The sequence below is a fragment of the Urocampus carinirostris genome, chromosome 4 (assembly GCF_059441175.1).
Source record: "Urocampus carinirostris isolate Australia breed hairy pipefish chromosome 4, RoL_Ucar_1.0, whole genome shotgun sequence".
Lineage (NCBI taxonomy): Eukaryota > Metazoa > Chordata > Actinopteri > Syngnathiformes > Syngnathidae > Urocampus > Urocampus carinirostris.
In genome coordinates this window covers 15,013,678-15,040,682 of record NC_142352.1, presented here as the reverse complement: position 1 = coordinate 15,040,682, position 27,005 = coordinate 15,013,678, and the positions used below count along the sequence as shown (strand labels likewise).

The following is a 27,005-nucleotide window of genomic DNA, read 5'->3' as shown; positions in this document are numbered from 1 at the left end:
GGGTAACGATCCTTTGTATTTCTTTATAATGGTAACCTTTGCTTACATGGTTATGATTCTCCCTTTAGCATCAATGCAAGCCCATAGCAAAAACATACAGGTCAAGAAAATACAGTATTGTATTGCCGACTTTCAAAGCACACAAGATTCTGAACTGAATTAAGTGAAAGGCATCATGGGAAGTAATTCAGATAAGATGCCATGATGCAAACTAATAACAGACTAGCATTTTATGTGAAGTGACCAATAAGAAACAGGCATCCTGGGTTTTTGGGAATTCAAAATGAATTGTTGTTGATGTGGTATAGTGGGGGAAAATGTCATAAAGATTGGCCAAAAATATTTTTCCCCACACCATGAAGTGAAACGTCATTTGGGGTCGCCATATCCTGGGGTTTACTGTAGTTGAAATGTGTTCACCATCAGCATCTCACCTAACTGATATTGACGTCAGTTTCTTTTGAATATTTTTCTCTTGTGCTCCCTCAAAACTTCAATGAATGCATTACAAATAAGGGCTTGCTTACAACAATAATGTGGATGGAGCACTGTAACAAAAGTTCATTATTTTAAAGTATTTATAATTAGATTCATAGTAATAAAACAAATTATGAACATTACCTAGCAAAAAATAACACATTTTCTTTGAATTCATATTTAAAACTGTTATCTTCCGAATCACATATTGTAGCTCATTTGAAAGGTATTTTTATTCTTGGGAGAAATTATGTTGTGTGGTAGATATCTTGTAGTAAAATAAATGATTATTTTGTCGATTAAAAAAAAAATCATAAAAAAGTCAAATTACTTTGTGATATAGGATATTAGGTCAAAATATAAACTGAAAATCCTGACACTAAAATATCTTTAAAAAAAAATGTTTCTAACTTGCCATTGAATTTTGTTGTTTGAACATTTTTAACTTATTTTTCGAGTGAATAAGAAACAATAATCCTTACAATGAACATATGGCGGAAAAAAGAGGTTGCTGTTACCAGATTGTTTTGATTCATTTTGAATATTAAGGCAAGTGTACATGAAAATTCTTTGTTTGCATAAGTTGTGTTCTGTCTAGCGACCGGAAACTAACTCAGTATTTATTGTTAAAAAATGTAGACTTTATTTATATTACCTTCAAAGCACATAAGGGCAGAAAAGTGTTTTTGTAGCACGTGTGACATTGTGAACATAATGTAATCACTATACAGACGCTGCCCTACTTACGAACGACTCGTTCGTAAGTTTCATTTGTTGGTAAGTTGCTTCAGGGTTTATAGAAGTATGTTTAAGGCTAGAATACGTAACCTGTATTGTTTTGTACAGATAAATAAACATTTCATAAAATAATATACTATAAAAAAGATAAATAAAGTTAAGTTTAACTTACTTTTGGAAGATAAGCTTCAAGAGTTAGGCGATTTCCTCCTCAGTGGTAGAAAGTGGCCGAAAAAAGCAAACCAACCATTTTCTCATCCGCATCAAGCTTTCTTATTCCACCTTCATTTCAAAAGAACCGCCTCGCCTCTTCTTTGAACTTTACACCAACTATAATGAATGAATGCGTGAGATATTAAAGAATAAAAATGTCAAAGTTCTTAGCGCGCTGGATATACAGTATAGACACGAACTAGGAAGAAGAAGCCGGATTCCTTCTTCGGGGTGGATGCTGGGTGACCTCTCACAGTGCCACGCGGCGGAAAGAAGCACTAAAACACTGTCCTCTACTCAGAAAAAGGTGCACACAATACAAAATGTAACATACAGCAATGTCCGAAATTTTTGCAACATCCCCAAAAAACGTATCTACTGTTTTTCGTAAGTCGAATGGTCATAAGTAGGGGAGCGTCTGTATACAGTTTGAAAAATTCAATTTCGAAGCTCATCGAATTGTTTATTTTTGCTTTTAAATACAATTTTCACCCTGGAAGGTCATAAAATAACTGTGGCGTTGTACACGAAGATGACAGAAAAAATACAATATACATGATTTCAAAAATAAAATGCACTAAAAAAAGAAATCTAGCATCCTTGCATTCATTCGCGGTCAAACTAGAAATGGGTACACCGAAAATGAAATCTAACATCGAAGCCCTTTAGGACATTCTCACATTATTTTGGTTTGTTTTTTTGATTTATTATGTACCAAGAACCTTAAATTGAGACTATAGTTATTGTTAGACTTGTGTTTCTTCTCTAGCCATGGCGAGTTTCTGTCCTTCAATAAAGCATTGTACAGTCACAATATTTACATACTTACTATATTACAGCGCATTCGTTTTCTTATCTCAGTAGCTTCTTATAGGTCAGTTTGCAAATTCGAACTCCTGTTTTAGAACGTGTTGCACTTTTTTCCAGCGCTCAAGTAGGCACAAGGTAGATTTTCTTTTAAAGGTTGCAAGTACAAATGGAGTTATGTGGAGATGAGCTGGAAAGATGGCTCCAGGTCTACCTGCAACCGTGTGCAAAGGTTTTTTTCTAGAACAGTGGTTCTCCAATTTAAAAAAAAATATAATAATCCGCCGGAATAACCTTGATAAGCCTTTCGAGGGATATCAAAAATACATTTAAAAAAATCCCCCAAAATCAGAAGAACATTCTTGAATAAAAAATAACCCAAATTGGGTCAAAAATGAACAAATGCACTACTTGGACCAATTAAAGTAATTGTTGGTTTGTTCCACCTACCCCCCAAAAAAGACGCCTTTGTTGATTTAGGTTGTTATAAACCAACAGAGAAATTGGGGGTGGGGGGTTTCAACTAACTCAGATCCCAGAAATAAAACAAACAAAAAAAACAACACTCAGGTGAAAAATACCAAACTTGGGTCATAAATTGACTAATTAAAGAAATTATTGGGTTTGACCCACTAAAAAAAAGATGCTTTTATCGATTTGGGTTGTCATGAACAAACTACAAAACTTTGTGGGGTTGAACTACTTTGGACCCCCCCCCCCAAAAAAGAAGCAAAATAAAAACAAATACCCCTCAAGTGAAAAATAATCCAAATGAGATAAAAAATGTTCCAGTTAAAAAAAAAATCATTGAGGGTTAACTACCATTTCTAGGGGTCGCACAAAACACAAGTTGCCCTCCTTAAACTTTGCTTTGACACCAACTTAAAAACAAATCTGCCAAAATACAATTCCTAGGAATCCCCCAAAATGGCACCAATTTTTAACCAAAAGTAGGTTATTTCTTGTCCTATTTTTCAGAATGAAACCCCTCTTGTATATACGTTTATATATAATACTTTTTGAATTATTATTATTTAAAAATTATTTCTTTTAAAAGTTTAAACGAATGCTTTAAAAAAAAAAAAAAAATCCCACGTACCTCCTGTGCTATCTTGACGTATTCTCTTTTGATAACCACTGTTCTAGAATTATGTGAAAGGGGCAGGGTTTGAATATGTGGGCGGGACTCCCTTGCTCAGTCTGCAATCCGTTTGGGCTGAACCATCTATCGGTTTCTCAGCAGAATCAGAATTGAAGCCAAGCTTGTTCTAACTTATTATTCTCGAAGCAAAGCATTTCATTCCATAACTTCAGATTGCTGACTCGTTTTTTGATGCCCAAAGTTCCTGCTTCGATCTTTTAGGCAGTGAGCACCGTTGTCAAAGTCGAGGAAAGGGAAAGGGTGGTCCTAGATTTCACCTCACTTAAATCTAGGCTTGATCTTATAAATATCCTGGAATCGTGGATGAGACCCATGGACAACCATAGGTCACTGGTTGGAATCCAGCAGGGGGCAGGAGTGTGATCGGATGTCGTTGTGTTTGTGGAGCGCCTGGTCCAGGTCCAGGTTTTGGCTGTTCACTGTCACCTTCATGCAGCCACTGAATGGTCCCGACACCAGCGTGGAAGCCAATGGCAAGTCTGAAAAAGAAAAGACAGGAAATAGCATTTGAAGTACAGTGTCTCAAAAAAAAAGTGTTTACCCCCTCCCTGAATTCTGTGTTTTTTGCATATTCATTACTCACAAAAAAAATGTAGTTTTGAAATGTTGATCCTATTTTAGCCCTGGTGAACTGGAAATTAGCCCCCCCGTTTACTAACAAAGTAACCATGAACAACCACAGTTCTGGGAAAGCTGAGTTTATTTCCACAGACCACACCACAAATTGATTACCACCAACTGTGTTGAAACAAGAAATCCCTTCTATTAAATCTGTTAAACAAAGTGAAGTAGGCTACAAAATCTCTACAACAATTAACATGCCATGGTCCAAAGGAATTCCAGAAGAAATTAGAAATTAGAACTTCCTACGAGTGGTTGACCAACTAGGTTTACTCCAAGAGTGCAATGACGGCTCAACCAGGAGGTTACAGACGAACTGGACGTCGACCAATTATCGGCACCGATATTTGGGTATTTGACTGATATCGGTACTAGTTTTAATAATTTAATCGGCTGATGAAATGTATTTAAAACTTGTTAAGAAAAGCAGATGAGAGCTTTACTTTAAAGAGTTATTTTTAAAGAGTTATTCTCTCCTTCCCTCCCATCCTCTTCGCTCCCCGCACCTTCTCATTGGAGAAACGCTGCAGAATGGAAGCGGTTGATACCATTGAGATTTTAAAAACTGAGTGCCTTGCTCGAAAGCGTTTGTGTGATTAAGAGAGCGCAAAAAGTATAGTTAAATATTTTATTTTCCTCCCCATCTTATAATGTATATATATATATATATATATATATATATATATATATATAAAACCTTTACTTTTACTACATCATGTACTCGTTTTTTTAAATTTTACTACTTGTACATTTTTTTGTAATTGAAGAAATACCCGTTTTTTTTATATTCCCTCTTCAACTATGTATTTAACTTGTTTTTCATAATTTTACTATATTATATATTATTATATATTATAACTTTCTTCTCTAGAAGATAAATACTATTTTATTTTAAGCTTTATTTATTAAATTTTATTTCTTAAATAAAATGTACCCAAAAAATGCCACGTTCTAACACAGAAGAAATTTAGTTACCCTATAATAGTACACTTTTAATGAAGCATTAATTTGTTGTCATAGAAGAAAAACACTTTGCCTATTTCATGTAGCATTTAATTACGTTTTTATTTTATACTGTATACTTGAAATAAGCAAAATCGGCACTTTAACAGATAGTAAATTATTTTTCTTATCTAGCTCATCTTAAAATGAGTAAATAAATTTACCATCTACCTGACAAGTTATATTTGCATATTTTAAGGATTTTTTTCTTATTTCAATAGAAGAAACAGATAGAATATCCTTAAAAAATAAAATTTATACTTAAAATGAGAAAAATATTTTTTTCCCCACAAAAATGTCGCTTACCGTCGGGGAGTCCACCAATGAAGGTGCTGCACGGCGACAGAAGGTCCACTTCTGCATCTCTGCTACTCCGTCCGGGTTCCCCGTCCACCAGGAGAAGCGTTTGGTTGCCGGAAATCTTTAACTGAATTTCGTGACTCTCGCCATCGCAGAGTGGTGCCGGCGAGCTGGCCACGATGACGCCGCCTGCAGTGACTAGCACAAACTAAAAACACGACTCGAGTCATTAAAACAATTCCTGAAAACGATGGAAGCCCAAGAGTGCAAATATGCAGTAAATAAAAATGACCCCTTTTGACTACTTGGCTATAAAAACTGACAATTATGAAATTGTGATTTTCATTTTTAGGAATATTAAGGCTTTTGATTTTTATCATAGAATTAATGCAAAAAATGAAAAGCCTGCCATATTGTAATCCCTTGTTTTGGCGGTTAATTGGGACCAGAACCATATATGTGAAAATATGCAGACTAAACGGCCAACCTCCCACTATTTTTAACGAGCATTTTGCTGGCTCCACACTCGCAGCAATAGTCGACCGGGGATAATGGATCACAACCACAAGGGTGCTGTACATTATAGGCTAACAGAATAGTAAAGAAAATCCCGCCACCCATGAAATAATTTTGTTCTCGACCCCTTCTCTCAGCAATAACCGACCAGGGGATAATGGGTTGCAGCCACAACCATGCATTTCATTTTAAGTGTGCCAGAAGGGCATGCCTCTCGACAAAAATGCCCTCTGTTTTTTTCCGCTTTTAGCAATATGGTATTCTGGGTAAAGAATTCGGTCATGCAAGTGTTCTTTTTCCTTTTGGTGGACAGTACGGCAAAAAACACACACACACACAAAAAAAAGTCACCAGGCCCGACAGATATGCGCTCTGCTGGCACCACGCTCATGGCAATAGTCGACCGGGGATAATGGATCACGACCACACGGGTTTTGTTCTTTATAGGCTGACAGAGTAGGAAAAAACCCCGCCACCCATGACACAGTTTTGCTCTAAGCCCCTGCTTTTAGCAATAATCCACCAGGGGATATGGTATTGCAGCCACAACCATGCATTTTCATTATAAGTAACAAAATTGCCTTTTTCCGCTTGGGTGGAAAGAATGGAAAAAAGGGCCAAACTTGCTCTGCTTTCAACAAGAGTCAATCAGAGGATGATGGACCATGCATTTCAACTGAGGCGGGCCAGAAGAGCAGGCCTCTTAAACAAAATTGTCTTCTCCTGGTCAGTAACACAAAATTGCTGTTATAAAGTTGTTTTTTTCAAAGTTGTATTTATTGTTTTTGGGGACTCTTGGGCTTCCATAGAAATCACCTCAGTTTATTTAGTTAAACTTACGTCTCTCCACTCGTCGGTGTCCGGGTTATAATCAGCCAGGGAGACAGAGAGCGGGACGGCGTCTTCCCGAACAAGCGCAAACAGAACCCCGATGCCAGTGGTTGGGTAAAGGCTCAATTGGACACTCAAGTTCTGGGACTCTGATAAACAACAAAAGTTTGATTCACAAAAGGTACCTACACAGAATGACTCACCAGCACAAGTTCACTTTCCGGCCAGCGCACCGTAAGTGATGTTGAAGAGAGCGAAGCCCGTGCCGGGATAATACGCTCCTGGATTCTCGGTGCTGAAACATTGGATGTTCTCGTTGGTTAAGATGCTTTCTTGCATGGAGCGGTCTTCTCCAGTCATCCAGCGCCATTCCTTCATGCAGCCGTCCAGACGGGGGTTCACCTGCAAACGGCAAATACATAAGGAAAAAATACATTAAAAATATGGACATTTGAGGTCAGAAATAAAGACGAGACTAAAATTTAAGGATTTTGTTAAAATCCTGTCTTTCAAAAATAACTAATAAACTTATTCTTCATGAAATGGAAATGTTCAATATTAATTTCTGCCAAATAATCTAAGTGTAAAATAATTTGTCCAGACTAAAACTAGTCTAAAATGGTGTTGGGTGGTTCTTGAGTAAAACTAGATGCAATTATGTCAAGTGGGATTAAAAAGATTGATTTAGTCGAATAAAATACTACAAGATAAAAATTTCGATTTAATTTGGACTAAAACTGAGACTGCAATTAAAAACGTTATCAAGAGTAAAGACATTAGATTAATATATTTGAAAAAAACTATTACATTTGGGTAAATCCTTCAGTTAAATAAATAAAATAATCTTTACCCGTTGGCAGAACATTTTATTTAGTTTAAGCATTTATCTTCTAATTTTAATGATATTTTAAATGTTTGTTTGCACTAAAATGGGACAATAAAGATTCAATCACTGTCATATCAGTCAATTTTGTTTAAAGTTATTTCCTATATAATTGTTTCAAGATATTCTATCTTCCGTTCCTCGTAAAATTAGAATAATAATCCTTGAAAAAAGCAAAAAGATTTATCATTGCTAGATAAGACACATAGAATACATTTTCTCCTTTTACTTGGAAAAACAAAATAAATATCTTAGATATATCTTAAAGTCAGATAAAAACACTTAGGTAGGGTTATATTTTTTGGATGTAATCATGGAAAAAATATAAAATATGAAAACTCGTATGCTTTTATAGTATTTTTATATTTAAAAAAATCATCAACAAAATTCGTACAGTAAGAAATAATAAAGCTTACTTTGTGATTATTATTTTACAATAAATAATTACAATAAATTGTACACTACAAATAATAAAGTCTTACAACACAGGCAGATAATTTTAATTGCTAAGGGTATTTTCTTGTAATCGCAAAGTATTTTAACTTGTTTTGATTTAAATCAATACCAGTTTTAAAAAAGGACATTTGTTTGACCAATTTTAACAGTTATTTATGAATAAAGTGTGAAAATATATCTTAAGAAATATCTTAAAATGCGTAGAAAAAAACCCTAAAATGAACAATTTTTTGAGCATCTAAAATCAGAAAAATATTTGAAATAGAGAAATTAGACAATGAAACATGAACATTTTCCAAAGAAAAGTTATTTAACATATTAATCTCCTTGTTCCTTTGCAATGTATGAAGGTATTGTGAATTTTGATTACAAAAAAAATACATTGACACAGTAACTAAATCAATCATCAATGTAGACAAGTCCATGGATGTAGCAGTGTTGTGAGTCAAGATACATGGATGAAAGTAAGCAGGAACCTTGCTGACAAGACTGCTCTCCTTAAAGGGAACTCCTCCGACGGTGAGGTTGAGTTCATGCATGTCCTTCTTGAGTGTGAACAGATCGCCGTTCACCGCGATTTTCATCACGGCCTCCCTGTCGATCTTGATCACAAGACTCCGACCCTGCTCCTCCACCGAGATCTGATTGCAAAACAAGGCGCTTCCAATCAGAACTTAGGCTAGGTTCACACTGCAAGGAAATCTGTATCCGATCTGTTAGAGTCCATCAGAATGATACAGATTCCATTTTTTTCACATCAGACCCAGGCCATTTTCATATACGGTCCTGAATCCGGTACATATCTGACTGGTGTCTAAAAGTTCGAGGTGCATTACTTGATAGGCGGGAGGAAGCCGATATATCAACTACCATGGCAACCGAAAACACAGAAAGCCTTTAATGGAGGGAAAGCGAGGTTTCGGATTGCTTTCCTATTTGTGGGGAACAACTCTGTTCAGCCGTCAGCTGCACAATAACTTTGAAATAGCTAGATAAGCTCTGCCGCTAGCATCCAGGAATACTTCTGCAAACAAAGAGCACATGGTGTCTTCTTCTGCTCATGTGGGACACCTGTTTGCAATTCCTGCGTAAAGGCCACAAGTCGCATTTAGTTGGAAATATGAAAACTATCACAAATACATTGGATTTCACCCCAAAAATGAGCTTTAACACACCTCCTACTAGGGGGATATGGCTTTGGTATATAGATAGATAGTGAACATAGCCTTAGTCGTAACTCGTGATTAGATAATACAAAGAATAAAAAGCGGCGACCTTCCTCCACTGTCCGTCGTTGACTACGGGTCCGCTGCTGGTGACCCTGCTGACCATGCCGTACTTGAGCTGCAACTCCAATCGGCCGTGATGGATGGCCAGCACGATCCATGAGCTGTTCAAGTGACCGCCCGCGAAAAAGATCACACCCTCTGAGTCGTACGTGCGGAAATCAAACTCTGCGGAAAAACTGCAACAGAAGAAGAAAAATGAAGCTTGGGAATGAGAAGAAATAATAGGAGATGACGCAAAAGACCTATTTCCAATTATTTCAATTTCATCCCTACTCACTTATGAAGTGATAAAATTGAGAGCTTCCGTTCTGACCTCTGCATGTTTTTTTTTTAAACAAGAGCAAGAATAATTGAAAGTTTCCTGCTTTGGTTACTTAAAGGGACAGTGTGTACTATTTAATGCATCCTAGTGGTACAAAAACTTTAACACCGTGGAATCCCTTCTTAGATCGGCGCCACATTCTTTCACTACCGTGTAACACTGGCTCTCGCTCGTACCAAACAACACAGTGCCATCTAGTGGTTTATTCAAATTGTGTTGATAGGGTTTGAAGCTGTAATAATATCAATATATGTTGGCGTAACTGTGGGAGGGTCGGAGATTTTACGCATGTTTTCTGGAATTGTCCTGTAATATTAAATTTCTGGAGAAGTATTCAGACAGAAATGAAATGAATTATTGGTTGGGAGTTGCGGTTGGACCCAGTGACCTATGTATTGGGAATTTTGCCAGAAGAATTATTGACTGGTCAACATAAATATATACTAATGGTTATGCTTCTGATAGCAAAGAAAATGATCACAGTGTCCTGGCTGAAACCACAACCTGCTGACATAAAACAATGGAGAGACAAATTAAAGCAAATATACGTTATGGAAAAAAATCATTGCAAGACTTCAACTGAAACTAGATCAATTCGAGAAAAGATGGAAGCTTATCACACAATTTTTACTTGATGTCTAAACACCTCACTTTTTATTTTATTTATTTTATTAACATGTTTTGTTGTTGTTTCTTTTGTTATTTATGGGTATGTCAATTGTATATATTTTTTGTTTGTGTTGCTGTATGATGTAGGAATCAAACCTCTGTCAAAATGTGTGTGAGAATAAAAAGGTATAAAAAAAATAAAAATGTATATACATATATATATATATATATATATATATATATATATATATATATAGTGGAACCGGTTCCAACACCCCAAATGTTTACCAAGAACGTAAACATGAAGCTAACCCAGGCTAATTGTACGTTCGCGTTAGTGTAATCTTCTGTACGAAAGATTACGCTAACATGAACGTGTAAAAATAAAAAAATCAGGTCGTTTACACGTCATTAAATGCAATAGTTGTACGCACTACTCTTCTTTTTTCACCTGTAGCAACTTTGCTGCTTGCACCGACCTTCTTCCGAGGCATAATTAGGGGTTAAAACACTCCGTTCACCGATATTAATAACGAAAGCAAAAAGGAGTGCGCGCTCACGTGACAACAGTTCTTCACGAGGGGTGGGGGCAAGCTACACCCATACGCCGCTCAGCATCGCCCCTAGCGTACGAACTCCGATTTTTTGAACGAAAAGCGAAGCAAGAATTTCTCGAAATTTTTTGGTCGAGAACCGTTTGTTCGAACTGAGAGGTGTTCGAAAACCGAAGTTCCACGGTATATAAATATATATATATATATATATATATATATATATATATCATACTGTACATTATACTGCACCAACTACATATATATATATATATATATATATATATATATATTTTATTATCATCGAGAATAAAAAAAAGAAAAGACTTGCTGTTACACAACACTGGACTAGATATTTGTTTAAACAAACACAATTAATCTAAGTTGACACATAGCAAACTGTTAACAAGCCAAGTTAAAACAAGGGCCCGGTACTACAAAAATCTATTCTACACGTGAGCCAAAAAACATGATTTGCCACATTGAAAACAAAAACACTTGCCCACCCGGTGTTAATCCTCCGCCGGAAGCGCAACCTCATGACGGGCAAGCCGTTGAACATGCGTCCCAAGTAGAGAGAGCGAGAGTTTCTCTTCAGAGCCGGCATTATGCAAGGCGTGATGGCCTGCAGGAGGGAAACAAAGACCTCAAACCAGCGAGCCAAAACACGAATCATCGTCCTTCGATGCATTTCACAGAATCATACAATTGCTGTATATGCAAAACTAATTTTGGGTATTTCACCTTACAGCTCCTAAGGTCCTGTTCCAGCTTCAGGCCCTGACGACCGTCGCACAAACAGCGAAAGCTGCCCACCGTGTTCAGGCATTCGCCGGCGCACACACTTGCCTCGCACTCGTCCACATCTGGGAGAAGATGTTGCAAAAATAACATCTGATGCAACATTGCTTATAAGTGCAGGATTTAATCAAAACATAACATCTTAAAAAATACCCTAAATATGGGAACTGGCTTCCTGTCAGCGAGATAAGGAATGCAAACAACACTCGAATCAAGTGCTTCTAGACGTGAGCGTCATCGTCCCAGAGCATGCCGATAACCTTACATGGCCATGCCTCGTTGGGCTGTTACAAACTCGATCGTTCTCCAAGCCGACTGACACGGCGGTTATGTAAAGTCTCCTGATGGATTAATTAAATTGTAAAAAAAAAGACAGAGAAATTGCAAAACCGGACACCCAATTTTATGTTGTATTTGGGTAAAATATCTGAACGCTTAAACAAATAAATAATTAAATATATTTACATGCTGTTAATTAAATGCAATTTAAAAATTAAAACGTGTAGAAAACATAAAAACGTAAAAAAATAAAAAGGATTTTTTTAAATGCAAAATAATCTACATTGAACTAAAAGTTTATTGTCCTTCAGAACTTTTTTCTAAAAATAAATCAAAATGAATACATTTAAATAATGTACACTTGATAACATTTTAAGAATTAAAACATGTTAAAAAAATTTTTGTAAAGGTTTTTTTTTTAAATATTTAAAATAGTTAAAAGATATTGGGGCGGCAGTAGCTCAGGAGGTAGAGCGATCGTTTTAGGATTAAGGGATCCCAGTTCGAATCCCGGCTTGTCCGTGTTACATGCCGAAGTGTCCTTGGGTAAGACACTGAAACCCCAATACCCCCAATAAGCAGGTTAGCGCCTTACATGGCTGCACAGATCACGGCCGCTATTGGGAAATGTGAAGCACAATGTAAAGCGCTTTGGGAAGTCATTGACTTGAAAAGCGCTATATAAATGCAGATCATTTCATTTCATTTCATTTCATATTGTGCATTGAGCAAAATCAGAGTCACTGTTGGATAGATTAAAAAAAAAACAGTTAAAAAGATTAATAACATCTATATATATACATGTAAACTGTAAATGTAGATATTTATTTATATTTTTTCCAATAACAATATTGTAATAATTATGCAGTGATCTATACAATTGTCATGGTTTGATTGTGCACAAAGGATGGTTCCAAAACAAAATGAATATATATATATATATATATATATATATATATATATATATATATATAATACATTTTAAAAATAAACTTTATAATTAAGTCAATTAAATACAAATATGTTAAAGATGCAAAGGTAGTAATGAAATGCTTCATTTTTAATTCTCTGCATTGAAGTGAATAAGAGTCACGGTTTGATTGTACTCACAAACATTTCTAAAACAAAACAAATATGTAATATAATGAAATTAAATGATCCATTTAAAAAATGGTTAAAAAAATAATTAAAATAAGAAAACATTTAAATGTATTTATTTATTTAATTGAATTCTGCATTTTATATTAATAGTGACAGCAGCAGATGATTTCTCACAACTTTGTCGCATTCCTCCGCTGACGCAGCTACATTAGAGGCGTCAAGCAATAATAAACATATTCTTTGCTCTCAGCTTACCCATGCAGCTCTTGCTCACGTTGTCGAAGAAGTAGCCGGGATCGCAGAGACATTCGTAGCCGCCCTCCTCGTTCTCACAGTGAGCAGATCCGCATGCGCTCAGGGCATCTTCACACTCGTCCACATCTTCAAAATGAAAACACAAGAGGGATAGTCAGCAAATTAAGTTGGGTGTTTGTTTATTTTGGGTCAATGCTGATTCAGATTATCTTCCCAATAATTGATCTGTGCTTTTCAGGTTCAACAAAGCACATAAAAAAAATCCTAATATGGATCCAGAAATAATAACAAAATATTTAACTGCCATCATCCCCCGATTTAACCTACCAGCTGATGGATCAATTTAGCTGATCAATTAAAAAGAAAATTGCTTACCAATGCACATGTGGTGCCCTCGCAACTCGTAACCTGAGCGACAGGAGCAGTGGTAACTCCCCATGGTGTTGCTGCACTCGTGGTCGCATCCTCCGTTATTCTTGCTGCACTCATCAACGTCTGCAGGAAGAAAATACAGTAACATTTTGGTTTAGGACTGAGCAATGGAAAAGCCTCGCGTGGCGTGAAAACTCCTCGATTTCCACTCTCGGCGAGGTGGTGAGGTGAGTCAGGGTGGAAAAGAGTCAATAGGGTTTCTGTGGAACATGCTCTGCTCTCACACACAGTGCACTCTTTCCAATATGAGGTTGGGCATTTTATTATGCATTTCCGGATCTAAAAGTGGACCTTTTTATTCATATTTTATTCCCTAATAACACGATGCCATTCTCTTGTAATCAATAAAGATGACTAAAAAGTGCTCTAAATGTTTTTTTGAAAGTGAACTCAAACATCCATCACCTATATTAAATTTTTACTATTTAGCCATTACATATTTAGATTAAGCAGAAAAGAAAGTCTCAGTTTCCACATAATTTTGTCCAAAGTTAGGACATTTACCAGCAACGATAAGATAAACTGACGTACTGCAGAAATATTGAGCCAATCTTTCTTAATTTCTGAGGAAATAACTTGGCTTTTTTTTTCGTGAACCTGTCTGTGTGCTAAATTGTAAGGTTGTTTATTCATCCTCCTGAAAATTTAAAAACAATTTCTTGGATAATTGTTTTTCACATTACAAAGACGATGCTTTCATTGTAATCATTGTGATGCAGACATTTTTTTTGCCAAAAGAGTTTACGACCCCACACTCAAGGCATTACACAAAAAGTGATTGAGAATTTCATGAACGGCAAAACTGAATTCATGCAACTTTGAATTCAAGCGATGAGAAAAAAAATTCAATTCCAAATTGATGTTGCCACCTTTGGCCCAAAATAAAACTGCGATTCACACTTGTATTGTCAACAACAATTGAGAGGCGGTGAAAATTTTAAATCAAAATCTGTTCTCAAAAACATTTACCAAAATATGGATGTGGAATAAAATTCAGAAATGTGTTAAAATCAGGGCTGCAACAACGATTATCTAGGAGGTCATATTTTGTTGTTAAAGACTTTATAATTAGTCAGTAGCCATGCTGTAGTCTTTAAACAGCTGACAACCAGTCTTAGAAATATTTCAAGCACTTCGGTTCAATTAAATAATATTTTGATTTTGTTAAGTATGACTGAGTAGCACAACTTGGTCGTGTTTCCTCTTCTCCTCTCTGTAATCTGCATGATGCATAGGAGAGCTTGCAAAGTACTATTCAGCAGCCATCAATGGCATAAATTATGAATAGTTCTTAAAAATACTTAATAATGATTAAAATGTTTTTTTGCAGTTACGGCGACTGAGTGGTAAGCGCGTCCGCGCAACAGTTCTGGAGTCATGGGATCAAATCCAGCTACCTGCCTTCCTGTATGGAGTTTGCATGTTCGCGTGGGTTTCCTCCGGGTACTCCCACATTCCAAAAAACATGCATGTTACGTTAATTGGCCGGTCCAAATTGTCCCTAGGTGTAAATGAGCGAGTGACTTGTCTGTCTCTGTGTGCCCTGCACCTAGTTCAGGATGTCCCATGTCCACAGCCCGAAGTCAGCCGGAATGGGCTCCAGCACCCCTTGTGACCCTGCTGAGGATAAGCAGTGCAGATAATGGATGGATGTATGTATGTTTATCTTGCAACTAGTTCAGGATGTCCCCTAACCACTGCCTGAAAACGGCTGGAATGGGCTCCAGCACCCCCGCGACCCTATTTAGGATAAGGGGTGTAGAAAATGGATAGATTGATGTTTGTTTCCATGCTTTTCATTAATAAGATCCAAAGCAGAATTATCACAAAAGATGAGATGACCCCAAAGGCTAATAATTTAACGTCAAGCTTTACACAATGAGGAAAGTACCTTGATCACAAAAGGGCCCCGTCCAGCCGGTAAAACAGTGACAGAGGAAGGCGCCTTTTTTGTCTTCACATCGTACAGTTCCTCCGGTATGGCAAGGGGAAGGTGAGCATTGATCAGGAATGTCTCGTCGGGGGAAAAACAAAAAACAGACAATGCATTTTCAATTACATTGACACCACTAGGGATGGACTAAAATAATAATAATAATAATAATAATTTCCTTTGTATTGTCATTCTTTGTAAGAACGAAATGTCGATACACCTGACCCGTTGTAGCGAGCCGATGCAGCCAATGTTATAAGTCTTAGGTATGACTCGGCCGAGGCGCGAACCAGCGACCTCCCAGTCTCAAAGCGGGCGCCTTACTATCTAGGCTAGCTTGTAGCTGCTGCACTAGACAATGTATATCTCCTTTTTTAACAAGTATATATTTTCTGGTAATTTTAGCTAATAATGGACAAGTCAATAAATAGTGACATCAGAAGAAGTACAGAACTTTTAATAAAGTTCCGGTAGTCAGTGCTGTCTAATGCAACAAACAAGTCATAATTTTTGCAAAAAATAAATAAATAATGAAAATAACAGTAAATGTATCTCTCCTTCCCAGCCCATCAACTTCGGGGACGAACAGACATAAAGTAGTTGTTTATGAATCGAAACTGCTCGAATGTAGAGAAATAACTGTAGTGTTAGCATGTAAACATTAGCCAAAGTCCGACTATCGACTAACAAACATGGAAGCGGAAGGACACAAATGTTTGAAAAGGGCTTTTTGGTAAAAGCTTGGCAGAGCTCCCATTTCCTTTTTTCTCGTTGCAAAATAAGAAATAAACAGCCGTGCCGTGCAGAAACTTGTCCCGATGTGAAAGCCAGCTTTGCACGGCTCGCCTCACTAAAGGACTTTTTCGGTTTTATTTTTTCTTTAAGACAAATTTGAAAATGCACTGTTCAGTAGAAAATAGTACAACAGTACAATTGTAGAAAATATGAGAATGTTCGAAAATGAACAGCATTTTAATCCCCTGTCACTATCTTGCTCACATCCCTTTTCAACAATCTCTTCTTTAGGTCAAATATGTCAAACATTTTGTTTTCTTTCTCCCGTGCATGTCTGTGCATGCCAGCTTGAGATTGCAATGCGAGTATGCAAAACGTTTGCAAGGCCTGAAGGAAGATTAATGGCGCTACAAGGTATGAATCCCACTGTTTCCCAAAAGCTGCACCGGTGTTCGAACGGGAGTTTTGACAGCTCGCCTGAAAAATGACACTTGCTGGTTGGCAGGCGTCTCGACAAAACAATAACATGCCGTTACCAGATGTGCGCAGCTACTAAAGTGCTTGTGCAATGTGTGCGGCCCAGATGAGAAAGTAAAGAGCCAAAGATCTGTTTCGAACTTCTGGTAAAATACAGAAGGCATCGAGACCAGGCCAAAAAGTTTGCATGGCGCCATCAAGAAGAATGCTGATGAGGATGGAAGCCTCAGAGTGCCAAAATTTAATAAAAATGACCTTTCCATATAAAAATGTTTTTGCTTGAAAACAGAAAATTATATAATAAAGCTATTTATTTTTCGAATTGGGTTATTAATATTATGGAAAAACGTACTTACTATTGTTTAAAATTGATTAATTTGATCATACTTTTTATAATAAGATATTAGACAAATAGTGTACATTTCTCTTTCTGCAAGGGCTTTTCTAATTCAGAGTGTCGACTATCTTTTATGGAAGGATGAGTCCTAATGTCGATCAAACTACAGGAGGCTGGCTTTCAGGCATAACCAATGTTCAGAAGAAGCAATCAATCTTAACATCTTAAGGATCAAGAACTGGTTCAAACCAAAATAATTTCTTTGACGACAGCAGTCATTCTTCGTTATTTTCCTAATAATCTGATTTCGAAGGCAGCATATTCAATCATTTTGTTAGCTTATTCTCATTTGAGTTTTCACTGCCCCTTTAAAATAAAGCCATTGTTTGTAGTTTGAATGTGTTTCTACTAGTAAAGAACCTTGCTCATTTTAAGTATCATCTATATATTTTACTAGAACACAAGTAAAAAATCATATTGCATTACCTACTGAACAGCAGCCGTAATGACTTTTTTGATAATATGGTCATAAAAACAAATTTGCATCCAGTATATTTTTTTTGAACATTTGACGGGTGAAAAGTCTCACAAAATGTTGATAGAGCATCAGGCTGTGCTATACACTAATCCCTTATTTATTGCAGGCCTAACGTTACAAAAACAAACTGTTGATAGGCGAAATCTGTGAAGTAACAATCTTTTTACAAATATTGTACAATAAAATACAGAAACCAAAAAACAAACCATTTTTTTACTGGATGTAAGTTTTTTGTACCACTAGGAGGCACTAAATATGAAGCACAGTCCCTTGAACAAAATTAAAGTATTATCTAAGCATTTTTATTTATCTTTACAAATTACCACTGTACCGTTGAATTATGATAAGCGAGGAAAATGTGAAGTCAACTAGAATGCAGAACACGATGCATGATGCAAATCCGTGAAGTAGCGAATCCGTGAAAAGTAAATCGCGTTATAGCGAGGGGTTACTGTAATGTAATCAATCATTTTTATTTAATTATTTTTCTCAAACCAAAAACCTCTAACAGAATTTGCAGATCAAGTTTCAATACCCATGATTTTTAGGTGAAAATCATGCATTTCTTTCTGGGAAACACTAGGCCTTGCAAAAGTAAACCTTTTAACTTTTTGGACAATTCGAAGTTGTTTTATTTGTTAAACGTGGTGTCTGTAACTTTAACATCTTCTGGCTGAAATCATCATCGCAGCCTCTGCTAAAGTGCTTGTTTGTCAAGTGCACGTACGTGTCCCCCTTAGATGCGCTCGAATAAACTATTGTTTTTTTCATCTTTTTTGAGGTTTGGGTAGTCACTTGGACTGTATTTGAAACAGTCTTTTTATTACCTTTACATTTTCATCCTGGAATGGAAGAAAACCGCAACCTCACGCTTGAAATCACTCTCCTCCCCCCATACCCCCCGCTTCCTTTCCTCCAGCCTAATACGCTCCGTGGATGGAAGACCAAAGACAAAGCTAAGGTAAAAGAAGATAGGCATGATGAAAAAAAATATATATAAAGGCTCTTGGAACTCATTTGGGCATTGTTAAGATATACTTAATAGAGAAAATATTTAAACTTTTTAAGGACACCTCAAACTGCACACCCCACTTTTGCAAAGTACTAAATATCTAATGAATTTTTCTCCACTTCCAAGAATGTGTCAGATTTGTTGTTTCCATCACCACCCTAAACAATGGTCCAAAATTGTGAAAATATACATCTTGTGACTTATTTCCAAATTTGTTTGTTGGTGCTAAATGTTTTTCATTGCTTAATGCTATAACACTTTTTATTACAATACTGTTATGATTGCACTACTGTTGTAGCGTGGGCTGGTCGGTCTCTGTGAAGATTTTTGCCTATTTATCCTGATTGTCTTTTATCTTTTATCTACTTGTTGCATGTTTACCCTGAGTGCCATGTCTAATACTGTTGCATACAATGTTTCACAACGCTGATATCAATGACAATATAAAGCCAATTCAATTAAAAAAAATACTATTTGGATATCTGAATCCTGAAAGGGGCGGCGAATGCTTTTGCAAGACACTATTATAGATGATTGTCCTGGCATGAGGGTTAAGCAGTCATTGACGCAGCAGAAATTTCGCACCCGACTCACGTAGGAATTCAACCGCGTCATCTCTGACGACAAGAGAGGGGCGTCATTCGCCGTGCTGCATCATCATGCTGCAACGTTACCGTGCAAAAACGAGAGCGGTCCGCTCGCTTTGTGACATTTCCTTCTGCAGCATTCGCTGCTGCAATGCAGCTCCACTGACCCACATCCTCCCAACAAAACCTCAGGGAAGATGTACCTCTGACTACAAACCAAAATCTAACGGACACTTAAGGTCATGAGAAAAACATGAGACGGACTACATAAAAACCTACTGTGGACGCACGTGATCAGATCGTGTTTCTTCTTTGCAGATGCGCCGTACTTCTCCAAGCAATCTAAGAAGAAAGACAAAAAAATGAATCAAAATGTTGCGTTGGGGAGGGTTGTCATTGTGCATGGTGATAGGAAAATAAGACTTACTCAAATACTTGGGGTAGAAGTAGTCCTAGAGAAAGCAAAGTGCTTAATTATTAAAATTACTGACAGATCATCTTATTAGTGGCATATGAAGAAAAAAAACCTACTGCATCAACGTTTGTTCATTATTTAAATCGTTCCTCGAAAGTCTATTGAATAGTCATTTGAGGAGTAATAGTTTCCTAAATCTGTCAATATCAAATATATAGTTTTCAAGCAAAGAAATAATCTACATTTGTTTTTAGGGAATAAGTGTTTTTCGATCATGCCGAAAAAAAAAAGAAACATTTTTTTTCCACATGACGGCAACGATATGTTTCTCAAAGGTCCTAATATAATCCAACTTGTGTTTCTGTAATAAAGTCTGAATAACACAATCTGTGTGTATAATGTACTTCAAAGTTGTTTTTTTTTCTGATGTCAAACATAATTTTGAAATGTCTAAATTATGTGAATATCATTTTTTTGCCCGAAAATTCCTAACATTGCTCAGCCAAGGCATGGATGGTATTATTTTTTATAAATGATTTATACACTATTATTTTGAGGATGTCGTTTAAAATGATTATTCTGATGGCCCGAAGACAGCAATTTTAGCAATATTTTTTATTAATCTCTGGCATGATATGTACCCAAATGTTTATTTTTCATGTTTTCTTCAATTGTACTTAGAATACAGAGATCAAAAGAAGGAGACAACGAAATCATAAAATTATTCTAAGAAATTGTCAGAAAAACTAGTTAAAAATGTTTTGTAAGTAAATATATTATGGTTCTGCATAAAAACGCATCCAAAACTATATATTTAAAAAGTAGATTGCGCACTAAAATTGGGGATTATTATTCTGTTGGGAAATAAATGTTATTCACAGGATATTACAGCAACTCTTAATTCAATCTAATGGATTTCAACAGCTGAGCTAATAAGCTAATAAAATATACCTCATAAAAGAGCTACAGAACTATTCCCTTTATAGAGGTGTGCTGTGCAAGTCGATGAAATAATGAACTTCAAGACCACACATTGCTTTTTCTGTCCCCACAAAGGACGCCATCAATTGCCAGAGGCATCTTGGGAATTCTCTGAATTCCTGATAAGGAGCAGCAGAATCATTGCCTTCTGGCTGCAGCTGTCACTTCCTTCACCAAAACAATTTTTTGGGTGAGAGTCAACATTTTTCAAAGAAACTGCTGCATTGTGGCTTAGGAAAGTGTCGGGAATCAAAGAGATAAAAAACAATAGAAGGGTCAGGTTAAGCCTATTGAGTCTGTAATGAAAGTTGAATTAGTTCAAAACTTTTTACAATTACAATTAAAACAAAGTGTCCAAAGAATAGCCTCCTTTTTTGCAGAGTCGGAGCCTGCAGCAGAGCAAACTGCAGCGTCAAGGACACTTTCCCGATGAATAATTCACCTTGTTTTGACTCTGCAGTAATTGTGTGTGACATTGCAGAAAACGACAAACACATTAACACACGTGGCTGTGCGTTTTTCTTTTTTCAAACGTTATATGACAGATAGGGCATTTTGACCTTTTGTGAAGGTCTTACCTCTCGTTGGAAATAACCCTACCACATCCAAAAATAGTTACACTCAATGGAGAGCGTAATATTGCGTAGAATCGCGTCACGGTTTAAATGCGAGTGCATGCAGGGGATAATCAGATTTAGACCTAAATTTTGGAGATATTCACGGTTTTCTTTAGGCCTTCTTTAGTGGAGTTCTTATTCATGTAAGGGTCATTAAATGTTAATCACCTATATAAAAAAAAAAAAAAACATCAAGAGACTTTTTGACTATCATGAACTCAAGGCTCAATCCCATTACTCCCGGTTGCCCTTAATTTTACCCCTTACTCTAGCAAAGCGTGGTCATGATGAGGGTAAAATATTTTTTCTCAAAGCGTACAGTAAGGTGAAAGAGTGAGAGAAGTTTCACCAAAGGAGGTCAGGAGCTCCCCAGCTTCGCCCTAGCCAAGCACCCTCGTCATTACCGACCAACTGGAAGCTATCGAGGGAGGGAATGAACCAATTATATTGGTTAATAATGTGTTATAGAATATACATTTCTTCAGAAGGTGCCAAAGATAAACAAGACAAAGTGGCTAAATGAAAGGGGAAGAAATGGGATCGAGCCTTAGTATACTTGTTTATAGTGATTTAGTGTTGCACAATCTGAACCCATGGGATTTTGAAACCTTCTGCAAATGAATTTTCCTGGATTATACAAATATTTGTAAAACTATTCATACTAACATGGCAGGAAAGGCTCAGCTGTATGCTCAAGAAATCAACGCCGACGCTAATCTGTTGTAAAAGGATGTGGACACAAGCATTGTACTTGTAAAACAGAGTGGTAGGGAATGTATGCAGATTAGGGACGCATGACTGAGCTGAACCAAAACACATTTCTCAACCCAGATTTGTTCTAAAATAAGACCGCAAATCAGGAGCTGATTAAAAACGTGAACACAAAATAGGCTAGTCGGTGATGCCAAAACATTGCAGAAATCTAAGCCAAAGCAATCCAGTAAATACTGAAACTTCTCCCCCCGTCAGATATTAGGAAATGACACATATGTGACATATTTGTTTGCATACTTCTGAACAGGAGTTGCATTTTCCCAAAACGCTACCTAGTATCAACTACGACTTAGTCACATTGACTCAGCGACCGCCACAGAAACCTGAGAGATACGCTAGTTTTTGAAAAAACATGCCCATCAAAACACATCCTAATATCATGGCGCCTGTCAGCGCTGACAGTAGCATCAACGCTAGTGGCTCAGACTGTGAATCATCAGTCAATATAAAACTCGCACCTCATGCCAGAAGTCTTAAAACAAGATAGAAAAGAACATTTGGGTCATGACTGACATTTATACAGAGCAAATAGTACACTCGCTCTCTGTTGAAAATAGCTGGAAAAAAAATTAAAATTGACTCATTCACTGCCATTGACAATTAAAAATGTCACAGGCGTCGATTTATTTATTGCCAGAGACAGCTATGAACGACAATGGCAGTACCAGACATCTTTTGGGCGTTAGACTCTAGGACAAATATGGTCTGGTTTGTTTTAGCCATAATTTAATCAGACACACAAAAAAAGACCTTTAACACTTGGGTTTTGTTTACCCAATCAGAGACAGACAAAATGGACAAAGACAGTGGGCAATCTAGCATAATAGTAGCATAAAAGCTTACCAACAGTATTCAAGATAAGTGTTAAGAGTAATACCACCATACACCGGACGTCTTTTGGTCTAAATCTGGTCGTTTTTAGACGATTTAGTTTATTTATTTATTTTTATATATATATATATATATATATATATATATATATGTGTATATAAATTAGGTCACGTTTACCGTGGACTATATTTATTCTAAAAATAGTTTACGGTGTCAAATATAGTCTAAATTTAGCTTGCAATTGTTCATTTTTCCAAACTCTTGAAAAAGACGATTCAATCAACTTTCACTTTCCAACCAAATAAAGTTGTCTATTGGACAGAACCTTAGCATCTTTTGAGTTATTTTCAATGCATTTTAAACGATTTCAGGGTGAAATGCTACCAAATCAATAGTATAAAAGAGTCTTTAAGACCGAGGCATCTTTTAAACGGTTTTCAACGTCTTTTCTATCAGGTTTAGCATGAAATCCTGTAAACAGTTGGAGAGGTAGAATAAAAGTAGATGAAACACTTGCTAATTGTAGTCAAACTTGCACGATGCACTAGTTTTATTGCACAATTATTACCAAATAATATATCACTTACTCCTCTTTTTAGTCTATATTTCATGTTTATCTTGTTTACCCTGGAGTAGCATGTCAAATCTCATTGCAAACAATGTTCATGACGTTGTTACCATGACAATGAATACTAGAATATCCTAATAGTAGTAAAGCTAGCATAATAGCATAGTGAAGTGTCGGTAGTGTAATCCTACCCAGCACAGTACGTCTAAAGGATGTCCCATTTTGGGCTAAATCTGGTCTGGTCCGTTTTAGACATGATTTAGTCAGATGTCAGAAATCTAATGTGAAGCAAATTGAATCAAAATATAGTTTACTTCATCTAATATGTTTCAAATTCAGCCCTAAAAGCAGTCTTTTCAACCTTTGGAAGACCTAAGATGTTTCTGGTTGGAACAGTGGTGTCTTTTTAGCCTATTTTTGCTGGATTATATGCATCAGAATTGTGAACCTGATTTTAAACAATCACAAGTTTTACTCACGGTCTCTGGGTCATTTTCAAAGACTTCCCTGGCCTCTTCCTTGGAACATTTCTCTTCCACACACTCTCTCTCCAAGTGGCCTTGTTTGGTCTCCTCAAACACTTGGTTGGCTCTCCGATGTCGGCTCAGGAACTGGTTGGCGTTTTGGTGCGAGAGGGAGACTGGACAGAGCAAAAACAAATATCAGAGGCGGGCAAAGTATTTAAGTACACGTCGAACGTTAGCCAAAGCCTTGAAGTAACCTTTGCATTTTGTGGAATGAATAAAAAATGTCAAATTCAATTTCTTAGATGTGTTTTACTAATTCTTCAGATGGAGCGGCCAAGCTTCCAACTATAGCCATAAATAAGGAATAACTTGCATTCTTTGAATTTGCTAGATGATGCTTCCTGATTCCCACATTTATTTTCCCACTGTATGTGTCCCTAAGGAGGCTCATATTTAACTTGCATAGGGGCCGCCCAGAATACAGTCTGTGTGTGTCCGGATTTTATCAAGTCAATGTAGTCTTGAGAAGGACATTTTTTTTAACTTTCACTTTTCAACCAAATATAAACGTTTTTGTACAGAGAAACAGTGCCTCTTTTTATCGTCGGGTGGGATACTTCTAAACTCTAGTTACTGGTAGTTTAGTTTATGCAACGTTGGCCAAAATTAATCCAGACAAAAAGGATTTTTGTGTTAACCTTGTCCAATATGGCTCCCAAAAAGAAGTTATTGGAAGAATCTCTGTCATGTTTTTTGACTAGGTTTTGCTGGAAGGGATACTTCTAAACTTAAGTTGGTTTAGCCCATCTAACGTTGGCCAAAATTAGGTCAAACGAAAAGTATTTGTTGTCTTAACCTTGGTCAATGTTCTCTGAATTTAGCCGACCAAGAAGGTGTTTTAGATACGTATATTGGACGCCTTCAGTGGAATTTTGTTGTCTTTTTAATGTCTTTTCAACAAGTTAAATTTAGCCCACCCAATGTGGGGCAACATGAGTCCAAACAAAAAGTATATTTTGTCATAACCAACTTCATTGTGATCCGAACCCCAAAAAAGTATTTAAAGACTTTTTGAAAGCCTTTGGAAATACTTATTTTTAACGTTTTTTAAACCATTTTTTGCTAGGTGGAATACTTCCAAACTCAAATTGGTTTAATGCTCAACCAAATAAGACTGAAATGAGTACAATCAAAAAAAGTATTAGTGTTGATTTTGTCAAGTCAAGTCAAATCATGTGTATTTGTATAGCCCTTAATCACAAGGAGTCTCAAATGGCTGCACAGACCACAGATTATTGCAAACCACAGACTATTATTACACCATCCCCTGATCTAAAACCAACACGAGGGCAAGGAAAAACTCAAAAACCTCAACATGAGGAAAATGAAGAAACCTTAACCTCCAGGACGACCAGGGTGCAATGGATGTTGCAATAACAAATGATAAACAGATATTGTCAACATAAAATATTAGTTATTCATATGCTATAGATTTTTAAGCTTAGATTTAAACATTTTCAGAGTGAAAAACAACTACTACTCTAAGGAAATAATCCAATATTGTCCGAATTCAGACCCCCAGAAGTGTTTAAATACAGCTTATCGACGTATTTTCAACGTCTTATCAACCGGCTAGTTTTTGCCCAACAAACATTTGCCAAAATTAATTCAAAATTAGTATTTTTTTGTCTTAACCTTTTAAAAAGGTTTGGTTTTTGGTTTGAACAATTTTATTGACACTTTTAACGGCAAATAAACAATGTGAGGTTTGAACAATTTTTCTCGACACTTTAAACTGCAATTAAGCATATTCACAATTTCGTTATATCATTTTTTAACAACCCGGAATAAGCCTTATCTAAAGAGATGTGTAAAAAGATGTATTAAGGACGGAACATGGGAAATATATTTAACTTATTTTAAATCAGTTTCTGCTGAGGGTAGAATTTGTCCTAAGTGTTATTTTCGACGCTTTGGAAACAATGTCTTTAAGACGGAACATTGGCTCCTTCTCGACCATTTTTGAACAATACAAGTGAAAATAAAGCAAATATACCAAAAAGAAACGATGGTGTACAAGGCATTTACGCATATTTGTTACTCCGGTTCGGCAAAGTCGTACTGAGCCAGCGCCGCGTTCGTTGGTTCGGGGGACGGCGTGAAGGACGACCCACGTTTGTTATCACAACAGAACCGCGAGGCGAACCTTAATAGCGTCCAGTTAGCCGCCAGCTAGCATGTTGACTTACCGCCGGTGCTGGAGCAGCGGGCGGCCAGCAAGATTAGCAGCCCGGTCGATGCCAGCCACTCGCTCCGGTAAGCACGCATCGTGCAACCCCGCAAAAAAATGAAATAAAAAGTAACTATAAAGATGTCCTCTGTTTCTTGTTCTGGTGGGAGGAAATTCAAAAGGAATGCTAATGTCTTCAGGTGAAGGCTATACGTTAGTGTCGTCCTCCCGCATGTCTCTCGGTTCTAAGCTGCCTTTGTCGTCCTCGGGCTACCGTTAGTTCGGTTCCATCGCGGTTCGCTTCTTTTGAGTAGTGTGGACTGGACTGAACCTCCTCCTTCCCCTTCTCCTCGCGCTTGTGTGCGTTTGTGTGTGTGCGTGAAGGCTGCATCGTTTGCCTGCACGCACGCATGCACTGCAAATCGTTTTCCTTCTATTAAATGCGTAAAACTAAAATGCCATTCTTGTCAATCGTCACGGTTTAATCGTCTTTTTAAAATATCCATCCATCTTCCATTATCCTCAGTTGGGTCGCGGGGGTGCTGGAGCCTATCCCAGCTATCTTCGCGCAGTGGGCAGAGGACACCCTGAACTGGTTGCCAGCCAGTCGCAGGGAACACAGGGACAGACATTTCACTCGCTCATTCACACCTAGGGACAATTTGGACCGGTGTTATGCCGAGAAATGCATCCCTGCCAAGATTTGCATCCCCTAGCTACTATAACCACTTTTACCTCGTTTTATCTCACTTTTATATCACTTTTTGGGAATGTAATGGCGAAGATATAACCAAAACCACTTTGTCTTGCATTTGTTGGGAATGTAATACACCTAAACCATTCTGTCTTTGTATTTGT

General features: G+C 36.9%; 1 protein-coding gene across 1 annotated transcript; it reads right to left on the bottom strand.

Annotated features, from left to right (window-relative positions):
• Positions 1 to 1,870: 1,870 nt before the first annotated feature.
• On the bottom strand, positions 1,871 to 26,497 carry gas6 (growth arrest-specific 6). Its single transcript, XM_088333742.1, has 15 exons — positions 26,167 to 26,497; positions 23,930 to 24,090; positions 19,692 to 19,716; positions 19,544 to 19,606; positions 15,537 to 15,659; positions 13,589 to 13,708; positions 13,214 to 13,339; positions 11,522 to 11,643; positions 11,284 to 11,402; positions 9,282 to 9,471; positions 8,483 to 8,647; positions 6,901 to 7,069; positions 6,677 to 6,816; positions 5,327 to 5,528; positions 1,871 to 3,876 (listed from the first exon to the last, which is right to left on the bottom strand). Exons 1-15 carry the CDS (start codon positions 26,243 to 26,245, stop codon positions 3,725 to 3,727), a joined length of 1,956 nt encoding a protein of 651 aa, XP_088189868.1. The 5' UTR covers positions 26,246 to 26,497; the 3' UTR covers positions 1,871 to 3,724.
• Between the last annotated feature and the right edge of the window lie 508 nt (positions 26,498 to 27,005).